The 21,670-nt window shown below is 40.8% G+C and overlaps 1 protein-coding gene across 5 annotated transcripts in view; it reads right to left on the reverse strand.

The window, feature by feature from the left end:
* Window positions 1–390: 390 nt before the first annotated feature.
* UVRAG (UV radiation resistance associated) overlaps window positions 391–21,670 on the reverse strand; it is a 102,668-nt gene continuing 81,388 nt past the window's right edge. For all 5 annotated transcript variants that reach the window (XM_087758122.1, XM_087758119.1, XM_087758121.1 and 2 more), the window contains 2 exons: window positions 15,644–15,735; window positions 391–4,043 (listed from right to left, as the gene is read on the reverse strand). In XM_087758122.1, the coding sequence (XP_087614248.1) occupies window positions 3,341–4,043; window positions 15,644–15,735 (795 nt within the window). In that variant the 3' untranslated portion in view covers window positions 391–3,340. The remainder of the gene's footprint in view (window positions 4,044–15,643; window positions 15,736–21,670) is intronic.

Consider the following 21,670-nt stretch of genomic DNA (forward strand, 5'->3'; position numbering starts at 1 on the left):
TGCTTATTAGCTGGGCTGACAGAAGGCGCTGGATGAGTAGCGATGCCTCCCCGATGAGGGAACACGGCCTTTCCACCAGCCATAAAAGTTCTGCACATCCAGCTGTCGCCCAGCCCCACCGTAAGCTGGTTTTCCAGCTGCGTGCCATCTTTTGGGAAGGAGCGTGAAAAACAACTGCAGTACCATCTCGCGTGAAATAGGCTTTGGAGCCAACGAGGCAGTCGGGTCTTCCAGCAAACCCTCTTGCCCAAATATTCACATTTGGGTCGGTACGGGCTTGGTGAAAAATAAGCCAAAGAGTTTTGAGGGGGGCTGGGGAGGACATCGTGGTTCACATCAGGCTTGTAAAGCAAAGAAACACAAAGGAGCCATTAAGAGAAGACACACAAGTTGAGAGATACTAATCAGTTTTATTTTATAAATACAGATGAGCTTTCCCGCAATCACCAACATAGTTTTAATGTGTCATTTACTATGGGATATTCTGGTTTTGCTTATTTTAAATACCTGGTCAAGCAAGGATAAGCCAATGCTGTTGTGCTTGCTATAAAAATATAGTGGGATGTGATCTTCCAAAACTAATATTCTCAAAAATCTTAGGAATTCCTAGTGAGGGGAAAAGATTGCAATGAAATGTTTTCTCCACTTGAAGACATTTGCAGACATTTAACAGTGTCACAGCTGTGCAGGAACTGAAAGGCTCCTGACAGTTTAAAGCACACTGTGATATATCATCTCACCTTCAAACCTATTTGTTTCTCTCCCGCTACGCTATTTTCAAAGTAATTTACGGGGGGGGGGGGGGGAATAATCAGGAAAAAAGCAAGCCATGAGGTGGCTGCAGTCCGTACAATCCCCCATCCTCACAGCAACGAGAAGTTTGCCAATGCTTTAATTGGCCCTGCGACGCTGTCCCCCTTCACGCCACCTTCCATACGGAAAGCGATGAAAGCTGAAGAGAAACACGGGGACAATGTAAGGCCTACTAAAGATACATCCAGAGAAAGCCCGTCAAAGCAACTTTGCGCGACAGATGCGGAAACCAACCATCGTGTTTGACACGTTCACAATTACAGGGCTCAAACAGCAACACAACATCAGGGAGGAAAACTGGACTTCATTTGGTCGGGTGCAACCTGAGAAAACGCGCAACTAATGAAAAAAAAAAATCCAAAGTCCTGCTGATGCTCTATGAACCTAATTTCATGTGTCGCTTAATTGCACTGAGACGCTCCCTGTTCGCCTACGAAACACAGCGACTTGACAACTACTCTTTGGGTTGCTCTGAAAAGTCACCATCACACACAAGCTAACGCCTTTCTGTCACAGAGGAAAACGAGCGTGCCTACAACGGGAGGTCGGTGTTGCCTTGAGCGTGCCAGATCCCATCCCGCAGGGCGCACGACTGACTCAGCATTATTGAATTTCACCGAAAATTGCACTGCTGTCAGAAGATGGATAGATACAGGCCCAAAGTATCTTACGGCCACTTCATTAATAAGTGCTACGCTTTCAGGTGTTCATTTCTGGCTCAGTGAGAGTTTCCTACCTATCTCTCCTCAAAGACGATGGCAGTGCTTTAAAGCTGCTGCAGTGTTTCCTTCAGGGAAGCTTTTCATGAGGTTGGAACAGAGGAGCTTATTTGAGGGTGAAGATGCTCATGGATGTGTCCAACTTCACGCCCAAGTCTGCACCTGGGATCACGTTCAGTGCCTTACAGCATCAAGGTCTCTGCTTCCGAGTGCTTCCATCCAGCACATCGTACTGGGACAGACCAAAGATAACGAAACCCTGTAGAAAGGCTCGACCCAACAACTCAATTGCAGACACAACCGTTAAAAGCTAACAGAAGAAATGTGAACATAATTTTAATACAATCATTAAGGTGTTACCTGGAAAAATGCATATTCTAGAACAGTGCTATTATGTATATTGGTTCTCACATACACATCTTGTTTTGACAACAGATAGTTGAGATTATACATATCCACATTTTAAAACGTTAATTTAGGCTAGCCTTACGGTGAAGTTAGGAAAAAGACTAGGTCATTGGTTCAAAAGAAAGCATAGACCAGGGAGGAAAAAAAAGCCAGGCATGATGAAGTGTTTTTTATTCTGCTATATATTTTTATATTTGAGAGCTCACAACCGAGCCCAAATTCTTGGGTATACAATATAGAAAAGCAAGAGCAATGAAATCCAAACTGAAACAAATACCAGGAATCACAAAGCAGGCTGCAAATTGCTTTCCCATTAGTGCAGCTGAACACATGTGCCGGTGGTAACCTACCTAACAGCGAACCGCTGGAAGTTTCTCCCTTTAAAGTACAGATGGTTAAAAGGATATGAATTTAGATGAATGATGTTAGGTGCCTCCTTTCTACAAAGGGTGGAGCGATTCCACAAATTCGCCTAATTCCAAAGTGCTGACTGCATTTTCAGTCTGGGTTTTTAGGAAGATGCCTGTAAAGTGCTTCACAGCACGCTGTCCCCGTCAGAGACCTCGCGGGGTGGCAGCCGAACCCCACGCAGGTAGTGCGCTCGTTAGGTCTCTGCTGATGAGGTCTGTGCCCAGCTGAAGCAGGGAATGGTCAGGCTGTGATTTTTAGAAGAAGCCTTAGGGGGGATTTAGTCCTCCAGGCTTCTGCTGGAAGGAACAGTGAGTATGGAGGAAAGGAGGGGGAAAAAATGTCATTTCTGGTTAATCAGGTGCAAGGAAACTGCAGATACCACACAGGTGCTCATTCTCTGGCAAGTTTACACCACCGACTGAAGACCCATCAGTGCAAACTAGAACTTCAAAGGCTACAAGAGCACAGCCAAGAGAAAGCTGTCCAATTATAACAAATTCATGGTATTTCTGTAACGCGGACTACATTGCTCAAGAAAACACAGGAGTACATGGGAGAAGGTAAAGAGGTCTTACCATAAATGTATTTTTAAATTAAGTTTTTTTTTTTTCTTCTGAAAAGATTAAAATAAATTTAACTCTAAAAAATAATTAAGAAATTAACAAATATTCATAGAAGGGCCTGATCAGCACTCGAAATTGTTTCCAGGAAAGCCTTTATAAATGGATTCCAATGCCTAAAAAAAAAAATTCCAACAGATTATAAATACCAGACATAGGAGGACTGGAAGCAGAATCAAAATTTACCTGGGCTGTGAATATACCATGATCCTGTGTTATCATGCTCAAGTCCATTTGTCTAACACCATAGGAATAGCTTTAGCTTTTTTATTTTTTTTTTATAATTAATATAAAGAATAAGTGCAATTTTATCTCTATTCCAGACCACTGATTTCACCTCAATGTCTGCTATCGAATCCCTGTCCAAGCTCACTTGTCCGAACTTTTACGCGGTCTGCGGAAGCTGGACATGTTTTCATTCAGTGCATAGATCCTTCGAGAGAACTCCTCAAACTCCCCTAGGACTTGTTCGTCACACTCCACTGCCACGGCGTGCTCCACCGGGATGGAGTTAAAGTCATCAAGCTGATCTCCCGTGCCGAACCCCGTCGCTTCCATCCCCATGATCTCCTCCGCTTGCTCCACAGTGCAGCAAAGGACAGGGCCGAGCGAGGGTCGAAACTCGCAGGGCTGCTCGTTGCTTGCAGTGCCCGAGCACTCACCAGGCAGAAATGCCCCATTTATTGCACTAGTATGTCCTAGGAAAGACTCCTGCCGGTCTTGGGTATTGTTTAGGCTCCCATTTTCTCCGTTTAAACTGCTGCACAAGTCCTCGCCTTTCTTGGTATTTCCTTTCGAGGAGTCCATAGAGGTATCCAAGGAGGAAGATATTGATCCAGGTTTTTTATCTAACTCTCCTACACGGGCTGTGATGGCAACAGGCTGTGTTAAAGCAGAGTTGTAACTAGGAGGAGGAGTTTTGTACTGTAGTCTTTCGTTTCCTGTGCTGGCTCGTTTTCGGAGTCCTTTATCTGGAGAAGGAAGCCCACTGGAAAAGCCAACATCCAATCTGCCGAAGCTAGAGCTCTGTCTCTTTGGAACGGGAATTGCACTGGATGTATGGTGTCGATCACTATAAAAGAAGGAAAGGATAAATCACGGCTGTCAGGCACGCTCACGAGCAATACAGATGTTTAACCAAAGGCTGAAGCAATTATTTTATCACAACCCCAGGCTCCGTTTGGCCAACTACTTGCATCCTAAAGTGCTAAAACCCCAAATGTGTTTAATGCTGTATGAACTACAGAAGACACCCCAGAGGACAGCTTTACTGAAAACCGGTAAGATCGTGTAGGAACATTTACGAAGCTCCATGGTTTGAAGAGTCAATCACCCAAGAAACCACCCCATTATGTTAATTCGTACTGTTAACACCATTTTATAGGACCAAGCTGTACTTTATGAATTATTACTGTTGACCGTATATTTATGTATTTATGGCCTGTACCGGGCCATCATAAACTCTTCGAAAGTGAGTAATAATGGCCGAATCCTCTACGAGCGACTTCTTCCAACAGCGGACTTTCCTGACAGCTGCACAAAGGAGAAAAAACACACTAACTTTGCTATTTGCAGAAGGCTATTTTTGCCAGATCTTCTGCTTTTCTGTGCCAGTCATTCCAAAACTTTTTGGACAAACGTCAACCTCGGTTTCTTGAGGAACATGAACTAATCAAGCTTAATTTACAAGTTTGATTTTACTATTTAATACAGTTCCACAGACCACTTACACTGTCTCTGGGTCTGTAATTTGGAACATCCGCTTTACGTCATCTGGGGTGTGTTATGTGAATTTTCCTTCATCGGCTTAATCCTTATCCAAATATAATCACCATCCTATATGCAAATAGTATGTTGTACATTAACTTCAGCAACTGGTTCATTTTCCTTCCAAATTTAAAAAAAAAAAAAAAAATACAAAAATACAGCTATTACTGATCTGCTGAATATGTAACTCCAAGATTCAACTGCTGTCAGTATGAGTCTCCTTCATTAACTCAATTTAAAAGAAACTCCTTCTACTCAAGGCCCGATACATTTTGGGATCTGTCTTGCAGGGGAAAATCTCGGAATAGCAGTTATGAATAGTCCCTAGCGTGGATCCTTTTCCACGTTATTTTTCTTTTTTTTTTGCTCCCCTTTGTAAATAGGATAAGCTATATTGCAACAAGTCCCTCTGTGAAAAATAAGCATCCCCATGGGAGGGCAGCGTGGAGGACTACTGCTCTTTAATTTCCTCTTCCATCTTACCTCCTCCCAGGCTGCCCCTTAATACACGTGTAGGGCTTCCTTCTCCTCCATAAAAACCTCAAATTACCTTAAGGAAAAACCGCTTTTCAGAATTTACAGTTGTGGACGGTGAAGGAGAGATAAGCACCGCACATGCAGCCAGCAGCGAAAACATGAACTTTCTTCTTAGATTTCAACTGCTGTTTCAGACCTTTTTAATGCAAACTTTGCCTAGCATTTGCAGCTTCGTTTGCAAAGGTTTGGAGCATTCTTAACAGAGGTGATAAACCAGAAATCAGTATGTGCCACAGATGCTAATTAAATGCTGTATATGGGGTCTTGGAGACTGGCCCTGAAGTCCCTTACTGACCAAAGACTTTAAAATACTTTAACCAACCCCTACACAATCAACCATTTATTTTTAAAATGATGTAATACGACAAACACAAGAATCCGAGGCGGGACATTTGTGAACTTTACTTAGGCAATGTGCGCCGCAGACATTGGGGACGGTCTGTTTGCCCCTCGCCTTCCCCCAGCTTAGGGCTTGCAGCCTTGATTCAGAAACTGCATGAATACTCGGTATTATTTATTTGAGTAGATTCTGTTTATCTTAAACTTTTTCATATTACCTCTAGGTTTGCTGCATCTTCCTTAAGAAAAAGCACAGGAAATAAGAGAGTGCTGTATTTTCAGCTTTAACAGCAAAATGCAGCAAAACAAGGTATTTTCCTCTGTATCGAGTTATTAGAAACTTTAGAATTAAATGGTAAGTTTTAGGAATTTACCCAGATTCCAAGACGTGCACATATTCACAAAGCCGGACAACATTCAAGACACTTCTCTGGGTCCAAGGGAGCATCATCCTATGTTTATGTGAACTAATTCCTCACGGACAAGTGATAACGGATTACTGCAGATCACCGTTCAAATTATAAGACACCGTGCAATTAAGTAGACGGTGCTTTTTGGTGCAAGGTATTTAAGGTTTTGCTGCCTTTCCCGTTCCAGATATAGAGATGTTGCAGAGCTGAATTATCTCCCTTCTACTTGGATAAGACAGCATGTACCATGGTGATCTGCATGTCTTGTCAAAGAGATGTGGCAAGATGCATGTCCCAAGGCCAAGCAGTGACTGTGTGTTGTGGAACTGGGCAAGAAAGGCCTCCCTCCTCCTCTCTTTCATACAAAACTGAGCCCAAAGCACAGGCTAGGACCAGTCTTGCTGCTAAGAGGAGCCTAAGCCTGCCATGAGTCTTGAGGAGTACAAGGGGGAGCCTCAAGGCAGGAGAGCTATGAGCTTTGTGCTACGAGAGTTTGGATATGTGTGCTGTGCTGATCCATCACCTCGGGGCTCTAAATGCAGGAAGCTCAAAAGAAAGAGACAGGCAAAAAGGAGAGATGGGCTCTGTGCTCAGTCTAGTATTTTAGGTTGGGGGAAAAAAAAAAAAAAGCCCCTGTTGCTGAAGTTGGCTGTGTTTTGTTTGCACTGTATTATCAATTCAAGATCCAAAGGGCAACACACTAGCTTTCTGCAGCTCTAGAATGAGCTGTATGAAATGTGTTCCTAAGTCTGGATCTATTTGACAAATCAGTTGTCTAACACCATGTAAAATAGCGAGCACGTATGCAATTCAAGAAGAAGATGCGGTGTATAACACCATTCTCACACAAGCTCCTTTTCAAACTCAAAGGCCGCTTACCGCCATCCCTTTCCAAAAGAAATGGGCTATTCTCAGAACCGATTCAGTATTACATTCCCCTGCAACAATAAAGATAAAAATCATTCTTCTTGGTTTCTATCAAGATGTCAGGGATGAATGAAACAGGAGTGTATTCCTGCTGATCTGGAAGCCAGAAGGGCTGCAGATTCCAGAGAGACAGCCCCCCACATTTGAAATAGAAAGCAAGACAGGAACAGAGAGAATAATGCAAGATGTACAGGCAAAAAGGGATAACTTTTTCCCCCATGTACGAGGGATGGCAGATGCATAGATGCATCACGTTAGTTGTTCTGTAAAGTATTCTTTGCAGAGGGAAGAGTCTGACTCCAAAGCATCACATCTGCAACACCCAGTACAGCAGCGAGGGCTTCCTATCGCCTGATCTCGGCACAACGACAAGAAGGGCTAATAGGAAATTCTGCCATTTCTCTGGATTTTATTCAACCATCCACAGCTCTGGGACAGGCATTTAAGAGATTAAAATCTAATCCAGGAAGAATTTCAAGCTGTACCTTGTCGATTTAAGTACAGATGAGCGTTTCTCAAAACAATCATAAGGATATCTACTCTTTACACAGTATTTTAGTGATAAAAGCTATTGCTTGAAATGTAAGCAGTCAGAGGAGGGTCCAGACAAGTTACAAACACAGTGGCCTGAACACCAGCCTACAGACGTGCTTGGAGCGGGTCCTCCTGTTGAACATATCACCTTGCAGCACAAGATGCAAGATCTCACAAGAGTAGGAGCCACCTCTGATGAGGACGACGTGTAGGGAAAGAAGAGCAGTAAGCAATTCTAGGTTTAATCCTAGCTCCTGAGGCCGCAGAGGCACATCGTTGGGCAAAACGCAACTAATTCTTGGAGAGATCAAACCCAAAGCAAAGCCTCTTCACCATCTGAATGAGTAATACCTGAAACTCTTATTTGTTGCGCTGGATTGTGCTTTAAACTTGCTCAAATTCATTTTTCTTAGGCTCTTTAAAGGGCAAAGACAAGCATGGCATTAGACTGTCTAACTGGTAAACCCCAAATTACCTGGAGCAAGTGCTGTTCAGTCCAATTTAGGCACAACTAACTTTTCTATGAAGCAGAAGCAACAGCAGCAGAAGAAATTTAAGTGTTTGAATGAACCAACATGAAAACTGTGGTGTGTAATTAGCTCGAGAGAAGCAGCTTTACAAGCTGTTCTGGTGGGCATGTAAATTTAAGTTCCTCCTAAAAAGAAACATGCCTAAATTCCTTTGTAAATCTAGGCCTTACAGGCAAATGGGTGAGAAATTAATCAGTTTGCAGGACCAGGAGAGTTTTTAAAGAGCTTGTTACGACAAGGCTATTCAAGCTAACATGTTATGTATGCCTGAACAATACCTCTTTAGTCCAGCAGCCAAAAAAAATCTTCCCTTCCTTCATAAGTTGAACTGGCAGAATGATCTACACTAAGTGATCTAACAGCCTAAACGGAGCAGCAATACAAAGCTAATCTCCCTCGTCTACAAAATAACTTCCCAGTTAATAGAGTACATAAGGGCTGCCCCACAGGGCAGTAAAGCAGGAACGATCTTCATTTATCACGCAAGCATTCAAACTAATGAATTAAAACAAAAAGCACTTGCAGCCAGGTTCCTTAAACTACATGCAATGAAATGGACCTTGCTTAAGACGGCAAAACCAGGTCTTAAGCTGCTGGAGACATAGGCGGGCAGATTTCTGAAACCGGCCATTGCTGCCAATAAATACAAATAGGATGGGTTTAGCTTCAGTCAGGAAAAAATATGGGAATAACAGCCCAAATCTGAGAAAGCAGGAATCAAGTCAATAGAATGGCTTAACTGCTTATCAAATATTATCTAAGGCATTTAGATAAAAGTAAATATGCATGAAGGACTTTGGAGATCAGCCATCTAAGAATTCCTTGCCCTGTTGAGAGCCATTTACGATCAGCGGGACAGTCACCCTCTCGGGATGCCTCCTCTTGACCACGGGGGCAACCTGGGCAACTAGCTTAGGCTGAGTGACGAGTGTCTAGAAGGCAAACATGAGAAGATGAATAGCTCTCGGTATACTTTTAAGTAGAACAATGGTCATAGTCTTGCAGGCAAGTAAAATAAACACAAAATGGCTCTAGGTACAGTGGGTTAAGCAGTTAAGTCAAGGAGTCTTTTCCTGTTCCATCACCTCCCTCCAGGTGAGAATGAGACGTCAAATTGAGGTTTTGGTTCAAAAGTAATGCTTACAGAGAGGCACAGAGCTCAGAAATACTACGTTGCTATTAATCTTCATGAAAACAAGCAGCTGACCGAGGGTCTCTATCCCATTTGCATTTTCCTTGAGGAAAAGGCTGTACTGTTACCAGAGTTCACAGCACTGCATCAAGGCAAAGCCCAGAGAAAGAGATGCTTTACCAGCTTCACCACTCATGGAATTAATACATAAGAAAAGGCAAGTCACATTAGAAAACTATCATCCAATTTCCCAGAAACTTTAGAGACTGTAAGGTATCGTCACCAGCGAAAAGAGTTTGGCTTGCGGGAGCATGGCCCTTTACTCTAAGGTACAACCTTGACCTGAATTACTAGGGTTGAGCTGGTTCAGCTTCCAGCCACAATTACTTGGTCAATCTTCTGAGACAGCAAACAGATGTGGACACCTGCCCAAAGAGAACGGCCTGCGACTAGTGGAGTATAAAAACTGATTTGATGAACTGTCATCAGGCCTTAATGACTTTTAGTCATCAAGTTGGATCAGACTAGAACTGGTTACGTATAGGCGTACGCTGAATTGCTATCAGGAAGCAGGATTTCAAAATTAAAAAAAAAAGAGAAACCCCAGATTTATTGGACATTATAGATAAGAGAATTACATCATCACCAATCTCAATGTTTCAATTGCATCCAAATCTCAAAAGCCAATTCATAATAGTCTAACTTCAGCTGTAAGTTTTACTGCCAGCAAAACTACAAAGTAGCTGTTTTCTCCCCAAAACATGAGTTTTCACTAGTCAATAATTAGTGCATTTGGGCATTCTTACAGACCGAAGGCTCAAGACACAGACTCCGTGCTGTAAACAGGCGAGATAAAGCAATTGAAGTAGGACACAAACATTTCTAAAGTTATTTTCTTAGTGAACCAGATTCTAGTTGTAATCTGTTTGCAGTTTTGATAAAAAGTTTCTTCGGTCAGATTCGCTTGTGATTATTTAATCTGTCTGCAAGGGGCTCAGAGAAACTGTGAAGCAGTATGAGAGACAGAATACAATTCACAGGCTCAAATATGTATCTTTTCCTCCCCACAAAATGTTTCCTCTGAGGAACATTACTGGATCACAGCTGGTCAAAATACTAAATCTTGATTGTCTGGCCAAAAGCCAAAATCCACAGCTACAGCTCTTTGGTATGAGAATACTTTAAAAAAAAAAAAAAAAACTTAAACACCATTTGATCTTTTTTGTTGCAAACTATGACCTCATGGCAGTAAGAACGCTAAATGAAGGTGTTTAAGTTGGTTTATAGCCATCTGTAATGTTTGAAGCTGCAAGAGCAGCTCCGAGCCAATATCATGTCAACTGTGCTAAAAAGCAATAATAGTTTCTCACCTTCTTAGAGATTACTGGTTAAATAACGCACAATAGTGACAGGGCTGCAAAGGGAGGCTGCCAATATGAAGTTAAGGTGAAATGGCGTCTTCTGGCAGCTAAGAAATTCTGACACACGCTTTAAAAAAAAAAAAAAATCTTCATAAATTAAGCTACCAGAGTTTTCTTAACTCAAACATTAAGTTTTAGCCTCCTCTTGAATCTAGCAGCTTATGAATCAAGACATACCTTCGAAACACAAATTTAAGCCTTGGCACGCAAGTATTTTTGGGTAAAGCTTTTAAATGCAGGCTAAAAGGACATCTCCCTGACTACAGACAAGACTTTCTAAAGGAATATCTCGTATTTGCCAGCATTAGATAAGCCTTTTGTCTCATCTATTCAGTAGGAAAAAAAAAAAACCTCCTTCTCACTGGACTGCTCAAGTTTGCAGTGTGCTCTTTACTTGCCATTAATAATCACAAATACTATCCCTCAAAAGTTACACAGAGCAAATTAAGCTGAAGAATAGGAGAGAAAATGAAAGAGTCTTCTTGATTTAATGCAACCATTGATCTCAAGAGCCTGACTTGTGAAAGATAAATCTGCAAAAAGGAATAAAAACGCAGAAAGGAATAGGACAACGTTCAAAATGTACAGACCACGGGCAAGCAAAGACTTGGTGTCTCTCAAAAGCTGGAATAAACTGCATACTCAAAAGAAAAAGAATTTAAGACAAAAACTGCATAGGGCCTTCTGCATCAGCAAAAACGCTAATCTTAAAAGTTAGCTGCTTTTTTGGAAGCCAGTGAGACTCCAGGACTAAAGAGCTGGAAACAGAGAGAATTGTTCCCAAAAGGAAACAGAAAAGATTTGGGGGACCACGACTGGGATAGTCTAAATCAACAACAACTTTGGCTCATCATCTTTCACCTTAAGAGTCAACCTCCAGATTTGACATCAGAAAAATAAGTTTTTGCCGTTCTGTAGCCTCCGTAACAGTGTGTGCGGGAACCAACAGATCCGTCTTGATTTCAGTCTATGTACAGTACAAATAATATTTTGCAGCAGGGGTAAGGGGGGAGAAAAGTAAACACAGCAGAATATAGGTGCCAGGAGAGATATGAAGAGGGAAGCAGAGCTTGTAGACCTGCAAGCTTGCTGCAATAAATCACGTGTGTTGGGATGTGAAAACACGTATTAATCATTTAAGTGTCATGCCTGAGAAACCAAAACAACACGAATCTCACCAGGCAGAGGGATCCAGCGGCAATGCAATTAAACCTTGATGCAAAGGCAGTGGACTCCGCAGGGCCAAGGGCTGCCCCAGAGCTCCAGGCCGAACAACGGAGCTCAGGAAAGCCTGAAGCTGAGACTTTAAAGACAACGGCCAAAACGGCTCTGATAGAAGAGCCCACCTATTTCATACTTCTACAAGAGCTGTGGGGTTGGTTGGTTGGTTGGTTTTTAATCTGAAGGGTTAAAGAAACTATTTTGTACTCAAATCTAAACTGATGTTTACCAGAGAAAGAGGTTAAGCCTGCAATAACTATGTATTTCAGTTACCCCGAATAACTAGGAGATTCAATTCCATTCCAGACTGCAGAGAAATACAGATGTCCCTAAATAAAAGCAAAAATGAGGATGATGCATGGGCTAGGAGTTCAAAAGCAGTCCTGTTCAAAGAGAAACTAAGTACAGTGTAGGTGGGGTTTTTTTTACACCAGTGTGATTGTGATTTGATAGAACTTCAATTCAGCAAAACCCAGCTACAATGCTGAGAAAGGAAACTGAAGCTCAGAAACAACAAAACCAAACCAACCAGGCAGTGCAAGTGAATCTGCAGATAAGAAAAACCCATCACTGCCTCATATGCTCCTGCGCTCGTCCTGCAAATGAAGGATAACCTGGAAATACTTTACCGACTACAGTCTGTGGGAGAGGGTATCAGATGACTTACCTACAGTATCCTGAAAACAAAAAATTCCTTCAAATCTTCATTTTAACAGCTGGTGGCTTTTATGCTTGTTTAAATATATGTAATCAGATATTATCCGCAAGACAGTGGGCATCTGTACTCTGCTATGTATGTGCTCAACTGCAATGCCCAATTATGGAAGTCTAGCCAGTTTTCCCCTTGAGCTAGACTCCCTGTAAAGCCTCATTTCCATTTATATTATTAGGAATTACTAAGAAGCATTGTTTAGAATCATTAGCCTTAAAAAAAAAAAAAAGTTAAAAATGAACAACTATTCATACAAGTTTTGGAGGTGAAAAGGAAATGAGGCATAGACATTCATGGGGGGAAAGAGGGAACGTGATACTCCCGGAGAACTATGTTTAATATTCCTACATGTTTTGAAATATTATCCAGCCAAAAAACGTGTTTTGTCTTGCTAATGGCTATGTATCACCTATAGGAAAAAAAACCCTGGTTGCACGATGGCGAAACCTCTAAGGCGTAACTAAAGCCTCCGTTATCAGTTCTTCAAAGCCAGTACACAGCAGAAGGGAAGAACAGATACCTATGCTTTGAAAACGATTCCCATTTAACACATCCCAGAGTCATCCAGCTCTGTGTACGCAAGACTGAAGGAGACACCCAGGACCTGTACCCCTCCCTCTCTGCTGAGGAGTACACACAAGCGCTACAGAAGTCACCGTTTAGGTATTTTGGCCCTTCATTTTCAGATTTGCCTAGGGGACCACACGTCATCTTAGGACTTTTGCATCACAGTGGTGGATATCCCATGAAAACTCAGGGTAATATTTTCCCGATGAAGAAAGCTTTTCTTTATGCGTCTTGCTAGGGGATAAAAAGAAAAGCAGGGAGAATCTTTTCAGCTGTGCCTGAAATTACTGACAGAATAAAACCACACAAGGGACTGAGAGCTTCCTTTTCTCAGGGCCTGTTTACTTCCACTGTTTTCTTGGCTGAGTTCAGTTTCGATCAGGCAACACTTTTTACAGTATTGCTCAAAGTTGATGCTTTTTCTACTCCTGTGTTTGTTTTTTTTCCTTTGCCAAGACTCTCCTCCCAAAATAAGGGATTCGGACACTTAGCTTAGAGTTCACATGGACCAGCATTTCTGTGCAAGGAGTGAAAGATAACAAAGGCGAAGAGTGACACAGAAATAAGGGCTGGAAATAGCTGTGGCAGGATGACATCCCATAGGATTTTCATCCCTGTTACCTACTGCAATATAACTTTTGTCCCAAAGGTCTGACACAGAGAGCTGTGCTACGCTGCGGCACTAACCCTGTCTGAAGCCTGCTCTTACAATTTTCAAATGGAGCAATAACAAAAACCTTGGTTTTGTTTTTGCATAAAAGGATATGTGATCACATACTGTCTTTAAAACTGATGTGTTGTTCTTCCCATGTTCTACATATTGCAGGGGGTGGAAAAAAAAGAAAAAAAAGAGACTTTTAGAGCTTAGCAACATTTTAGGACCCTACTAAAATACAGCAATAAGATCCCTATTGGAATACTAAAATCAGAGCAGAGTTTGCCCGCTGTTATTCAACCCAAGACTATTTATCACATAACACTTTTTCTCCATTAATTTCAGAAAACATATTTCCATCACTAGGAAAATTCACCTTATGCTATGCTGCCTCTATGCAGAACATGACAAGAGACTAGTCTGCATTACACTAATAGAGGCTTTGCTACTTCTGCTGGTTTAACGTGAAACGAATTCAGATATAATATGAATAGCACTAGAAAGCTTTAACTCCACTGTTACAGAAGGGCCAGTGCCACAATGTTTAGTGTCATTTCACATCAGATTTAAAAACTAGCTCAAGCTTGGGTTTGAGTCTCCCCTAAAAGCCATATACTAGTCCAAAAACATTAAGGTTTGAATATTAGCGTTTTGTAGATCATTATCTTATCATGAAGAACTAGTTTCCTTTAGGAAGACTGGAAGCACTCTTTCACCTCAATTTAGCATAATATGTGCCAACAGAAATTATTTCTCAGATCAGCTGAAGCAGTGAGGGAGTCCATACCCATCACCAGAGCATCACCAGAGCATCTGGCAGCAAAACCTGGTGGGGTTGGCTCATCCTGGGTGGCATTTTCAATACCTTAGAGTACCCAAGGCATCTGCACGGGGCCAGGTATGACACAGCGACCACGCAAGACCTGTGCAACTTTGGGGCAGTCAATAATAAACCTAGGGATCCTAAAACGGCACAATTCTATGTTTGGGTGGGATTCAGGCACCCAGGGAACGGAGATGAGAATGCAAGACAAAACGGTTTAAGGTAAGAGGCTGCATGAGTGCACACAATTCAAAAAACATAAATTAAAAAATGAGAATACAAAGCATCTAACACCTGCAGAAATACACTTGCTAGTGAATCGCCTTCCACATTTCTAAAGTTTATCTCAGCAGGTTTAAGGAGAATTGTTCAAGTCTCATGCTCAAACAACTGCTGCAAGATAAGCCTACACTAACTTTAGTCTTATAACATAGAAACCAGTCTGCTTTGATTTTCCACACAGACAGTGGAGAGTGAGCCTGGATCCTCCAGGGTGCATCAGAGCAGGAGCATCAACAATTTCCCTGGAAGGTTACTCTAACCTTCAGTTGCTCATTAATGTAGCTTCCCATTTAGCAACAGCACTCAACACGCAACAGCTATTTTCATCAGCAGCAATTACACTCAACACAAATCGTGCTGATTATAATTCACAGATTCCCATGCAGCTCACCTGAATTACACATTTAAAGCAAATGGGAAGCCGGGTACTGACCAGGCTAAGACCTGTTCTGCTAAGGTTATTACACCTTTCTACCCTCCTGGACTATCCAAACACAGAAGGTGCATCCGCTACCAACCCTTAGATACAGTCTTAAAAGAATGATTCATTCACTTTCCTTTAGTGAAGAACATTGCTTTTCAGTTTTCCCCCCACTCCTGCAAGAAGTGTTGTGGGCCCATCACATGGATGATATTAAAAGAGAAGAAAATAGTAGAATATTGCGGACATCTTACACAGCCTGTATTTTGGGGAAGTCACAATCTTCACCAAGCATGCTTAACTCTTACCAAGAGGAGCTGCTTGTTTGTGAAAAATTTTTACAGCTAAATTTTTTGTAGCATCCACCGCTTTTTAATTACGAAAAAATACTTACCATCTAACCATTAGCCCAAGCTCCATGAAGTTTTTCAGGTTCGGAAGAGTTTGCCTTAGATCTGGAGTACTCAGCCCATGTTGATACCTAAGCTACAAGAACAGACAAAACAAATTAGCACAGCTTTCCAAATCCCAGATTCCAATGAATATAACATTATGGTCAGTTAATTTACTAGGTTTTCAAAGAAAGCGTAGGATAATCAAGCAGTTTCAAGAGATCTATTCCCCTTAAGGAAATGTTCCATTCAATACTCATAACCTCGTATTAGCAAAACCCACCCAAGAACAGGGACAAAATAATCAGTCAATCTGACTGCTAAACCTCATTACACTTTTTCCGTTTCCAATCTGTAACAGGAGAGCAGCCACACAGCTTAATAAAAATACAGCCATTAAGTGAAAAGGCCAAATTTCAACACAATGTTCTATATTCACAGATTCAAAACATTTATTTGTGTGCAAGTGTCATCTGTCATCCTGAGCGTATCAATGTATGCTGGGATCAGTAGGGGAATTCTTACAGTAATATCAACTAGTAAAAATACATACTGTCACACAACTGATCTAAATCTGTGTTCCTTATACAGTTTACATCAACATTTAAACGGCTGCTATTATTCTCATAATTAAACCCAGCATTCAAATACAATGCCATGTAGCTAACAGAAAGACTTCAAATATTGACTTACTTTAACACTCAAGTATTAACTCCTACGTGGGTGCAAACACAAATGAAAAGATTCAATACACGGACTCCATGCAAACTGCAACTTGCTTTTACCCTCAGATTAATCAAATAAAGTACACATGACAACTGTCACTGCTGGTAATTATAAACTACTTATTTAAGAAGTCCCCAGACTAAAAATACCTCTGGAGAAAACGGCACATGGAAGGCAAAAAGCCTTTCTTCCATTCAAGTTTCAATCTCAGAACTTCAGGGAAACTTTGCGGGGAAATTTATCCCTTGTGTGGTTAAAATATGAAAAAAACCACCCCTAAATTCCAATATCTTTAAGACTATCAAATGAAACCGTATCAGCGTGATATGCGTATTCTCAGCGGATGGTAACACCCTCTAGAAGCCGCAGCTGCCCTCCAATATACACATAAAGTAACTGCACAGATCTGATACTGATAGAGCTACTTGCTGAAACATGGAACAATCCCACCCAAAGTTAAATTCGTTTTTTAGAATTACAACCTGTTTCCATAATTGACGAAAGTAAGGTATAGGCAAGCATCCTCTAAGTTAGAAAGATTTCTGACTTCGCCCAAACAATGAACCAATCAGTTTTTTCACAGAAAAAGACTCTTGAAATTGGGAATGATTTCTGTGCTTGTCTGAGTTTTAGAAAGAAAAATCGCTTTGGAAGAAAATCACCCTCAGTACTGCGTTGTACAACAGTAGGCCATTTATTACACAGTTTATTATTTCCATATGGACACAGTCAAGTCATATGGTGGGCTTGGATTCATATTTTCTGCTACAATGACAGAACCTGGATTAAGACAACCATACAATATAAATTACTAAACGATCACCACATTCTCCTGATGGGATTACAGTGGATTTGGTTAACCAAAGAACTAGCCTGGGGCAAAAGAAATAAAAAAGAGAAAAAAACCCCAAAACCATTACATTTGTTCCTCCTACTACAACCAAATGTTCATAGAATACCCCTCTTTATAGTCATCCTTAAATTCTAAGGTTTCAGAGCATGAAAAGAATTGGATTACGGGATCTCTCTATTTCCGACAGCCAAGATCAGAGGAATGCCTGTGAGACTTTTGTATCAAAATACAAGCAAAACCACTGTTTCTGCTAACACACATTTTCATATTGCAAACAGTAGAGATGCACGGTAAGTAAAGTTAGGAGGTAAGTTTTGTGAAACCTCTAGAAAAAAATATGATTTAACTTTATAAACTGCATTCTATTTTGGCGTTGTAATAGCTTAAAAACAAAGCACTATTGCCTTATGTGTCTTTATCAACACATGCTGACAACAATGTATTTATGAAATAAACCTACAAGTAATCCCACAAGCTGTTGAAAAACTCATCTGCCTTCTGGTGACAAGGGGAGGGGAAAAAAAAGAAAGAAAAAAAAAAATCAGTCGAAGCATCAGAGCCATGAGTTACTTCCCAGGTTTTAGTCTGGTTCCAAAATTACCTCCCCAGTAATGCAACAAGGTTAACTCCTACTTGGCAGTGGTCTGCAGTAGTCTCACATACCCCAAAAAAGAAATCTCTCCACCTCTACGGAAAAAGAAATCTCTCCACCACCTTGCTCTAATGGGAGCAAGGAGGGAGAAAAAAAATGAGATTCCTCTTTTACTTAAGAGAGCAGAACTCTTCTTCCTCCTGCTCTTACCCTCTGCCAGTGCTGCATCATTAGTAAAGACTGGTTTTCTTCCCCAAACCATAAAACATTTCTCATGCACCCTTCCTTAATTTTAATACTTTTTAACAGCCAACACCACACATACAGGGATAGTTACTCCACCTCATGCAATAAATAGCAAGACACTGAACAACAGTAATAACCATCGCCTGTGACCTCTTACAATAGGATTCATACAACATTAAAATCCATTTTAAAGAGAGAAAAACGTAGGGAGAGGACAGCTGCTTTGCCCAGGAAAATTAAAAGGAACTTAAAGATAGAGCTTAGCGTTATGGCAGATGTAAAGAGGCAAGAAGGAGAGCAGTGAAACGTGAGGTCCGGGTAGGAAAACAAAAGCGGCAAGGGGTGACCGTGTGCTCTCTCGATCCTCCTCAAAACCCGAGTTCACATTTCAATCGTTGCTATTGAACATCACCCATCTCCACCCACCCCACACTAAGTTTCCAAAGGAACCAAGTAGCATTTGCAAAAGCGGCATTTTATTTAAAGATGAGATTGTTCCTTCAGGATATTACAGACCCGGCCATCCAAAGAAAACGTGCCTGGTTTAATTTGAGTGAACAAGTGTCCAAGATTTGCATTCACATTTATGACCGTGTACTCTCCATGGGACTGTGAGTAAATCATTAATGATGTTCAAGTAATAAAATATTAATTGCCGTTTCCTTACAAATATTTAGCTCCTATATACAGCTCTGTTTTCCCAAGTGCTGTGTGAAATGTTACTTGACCGAACAAAAACACGTAGTAAACATGAACTGGAAAACAAATAAGCTAAAGACATCAGACACTTCAGTCAGGAGTCTAAGTCTGCTCTCCTACCAGTTACTAGCAACACTTACTCCACAGAAACCAGTGTAGCAGATGAGATGCTTTATATTTTATGAACAGCTCAAGACAGAACAACTTAAGGGTACTGATATGTAAGGGAGGAAAAAAAAAAAAAAATCTCACTTTGTAGTTTCTTTCAATTACACGGATTTATTCCTTTTACTCATCTCAAAAAGAGAAAATGTCAACATTTTATTGCACTTTGTTGCTCTGGCTTTTGGGTTAACTGACATCATTCAAAGTTATCTAATTAGAGATGTAAAGAAGCAGCTAGTAAACTGTAACTGGGGAAAACACCAAACAAACCATCGTCAGGTTTCTACAGGATTTTAGAAAACAAATCTCAGTTCACCCAGTTTGATTCCTTTCTCAGAAAACTTGTACCCCAAACCTCTGACGCTACAAATCCAGTGTGATAAACTTAAGAATTTCAGCATTATGAAAAGGCTTTAACAAGAGACAGACAGTATTTATAACTGTCAGTAGCTAACTGCCTAGACCGCTTTTTTAAAATCTGAGGTTTTTGAGATTAAATTTATATTAAGGCCAACTCTACCTCTATAGAAGACCAGCCTATCATACTAGTGGGTATTTTATATTATACTTGCTATTTATTCCAACATCACAGAAAACCGTAAATGTTGAAAGAAGCTGCATTTAAAACAACGGTCCTCAGAGTGAAAGGTAGATTTATTCCTAAAGCTTGTATTAGCTTTCTAATAAAATGTTTAAACAATTTCCGTTAAAGACCAAGAAAATTGTTCCAGCTAACACAACCACAGTATTAGCTGTAGGTGAGGTATGACAAACAAATTAAAATTAACTCATAACAAGCCGGGCATAATTGGTTTAGACTCTTTAGGAAGAAGGGGGAGAAAAAAAAAATATCCAGTTGCCCCAGTTTCTAGCTGCCTTTCCTTCTGTGCAATGGTTTGAGCTTCTGCTGGAAGTGGTCTGTCCTCAGCAGAGGATCAGCTCCAGCCCGAGCATCTCTAAACCACTCCTGCCATCCAAGCATCTTCCAAGTAAGTTGTTTTGTCAACTAGACTGTTACACTTAATTAAAATCATGGCAGACAACATAAAAGCTTACCACCTTCCTAAAGGTAACAAGTCCATGGCAAAACATTCATTCATTAAATCATGACAAGTGTAGCTACCTCATTTGTTAACTAATTAAAATACAAACCTGCAAGGGTTCAGTTACTCTCCTATAAATTCCATAAGATGTATTAGAATTAAAGTTTTTCAAAAAAGTTGTCTTAAAAAGAAACCATTTAGCTATCTTTCTATTTCTGGGTAATACCAGATCGCACCCAAGATCAAAATTAGGGCTTTTGCCACTAAGGGGCTGCCTCTTCCGAAAAATAAGAATATCCTGCATTTACGTGCAAAGAAGAATAGCCCATTTCCTATACTAATTCCTGCAACAGTATTTAATGACTAATGGTATACAAATATATATATTTACTCCCAGCCAGAAACCACAGAGTACCTTGACTGGAATATCCTTTTTTGGGAGCACAGAATGACTCCAATTCTGAACTCATCTGTTCATCATTTACCATATTGCTTCCCCAGCCGTATCCATCTTGTTCTAAGACATGTGAAAGCATTCTTACAGCTCAGACTATGTTAATGAAGTTCAAAATACCAGCCACATCAGTACATGTTATGCATAATACTCGAGTCTACACTGAAACCTCCAGCATTTTTGCACTTCTCTACTGCAGGCGACCAGTCCTTGATGCTGTAGCACCTCTACAAGAGGTGGACCCAACCCACTGCTGCGCTATGCGAGCTCATGTACTGTTAAGGCAGTCAAGAGCAATTTTGAAATATTCGCAGTGAAATGAGAAGTTTTTCTTGATAGCACCGAGCATTTAAAAGGACATCTGTTCCACAAATGTGAAAACCCACAAACAAAAATAGAAGCAAAAGTGTACTTTCCATCAAGTTTGCAGTACTGGTTAGAAGCCAAGCATTTACAGAAGGTTTTCAGAGGATGTCAAATGCTGGGAGAGAAATATAAAATGCAAGTTTTAATAAAATGACATAGTTAATTGTTTTACAAGATCCTGGATGACTTTTCAGAGTATGAAGGAGCACTGGCTGGGATTCAGATGACTAAGCACTGCAATAATGAAAACAGAAAGTGTTGTTATAATGCCTGTTGCTATATAAACAACCTTGGGGGATCAGTGAAATAATGCCTGCTGCTATATAAACAGTTGTGTGTGTTTATACCTTTTGGGGGAAATTATAACATTTTAGATTATTTGCACTCTTAACATGTTGCTTCCCTTTGTTTTATTAAATCTAGCTAGTTCTAGCTCCGAACGGCTACATGGGTTTACTGAAAACCCTTAAGCTGCAACATTAGCGAAACTCATTGTGGTATCAATTAGCTCTTTAGATAGCGTGTCTCAACACTAAACACTTAAAATTCATTTTCATTTGTTCATATTTAAAAGACTGTCAGCATACATCTATCACAGTTTGGAAGTAAATCTAACCAAGGCTTTTTTTGGTTTTTTTTTAAGCTTCTTGGGGAAGTAGGAGAGAAAAAAAAGCAACGTAGCAAGCACTGTGATTATAACAAGTCTTCAAGTCGCCAATCTTGCTTGCAGAAGGAGCGAATAGAGGATTGCCACAGCAGGGACAGCCCTGATCCAAACAAGAGGAAGTGCTCAAATACACAGCTATTTTTATGGAAACGCTGACTTGTAGCTTGATATGCCAACGCCTGCCTCCTTCTCCCAAGTGGCTTTCAACGCTGTTCAGA

The sequence above is a fragment of the Nipponia nippon genome, unplaced genomic scaffold (genome assembly GCF_047370975.1).
Source record: "Nipponia nippon isolate SJK-2023a ecotype South Korea unplaced genomic scaffold, ASM4737097v1 scaffold_2, whole genome shotgun sequence".
In the NCBI taxonomy this organism is placed as follows: Eukaryota; Metazoa; Chordata; class Aves; order Pelecaniformes; family Threskiornithidae; genus Nipponia; species Nipponia nippon.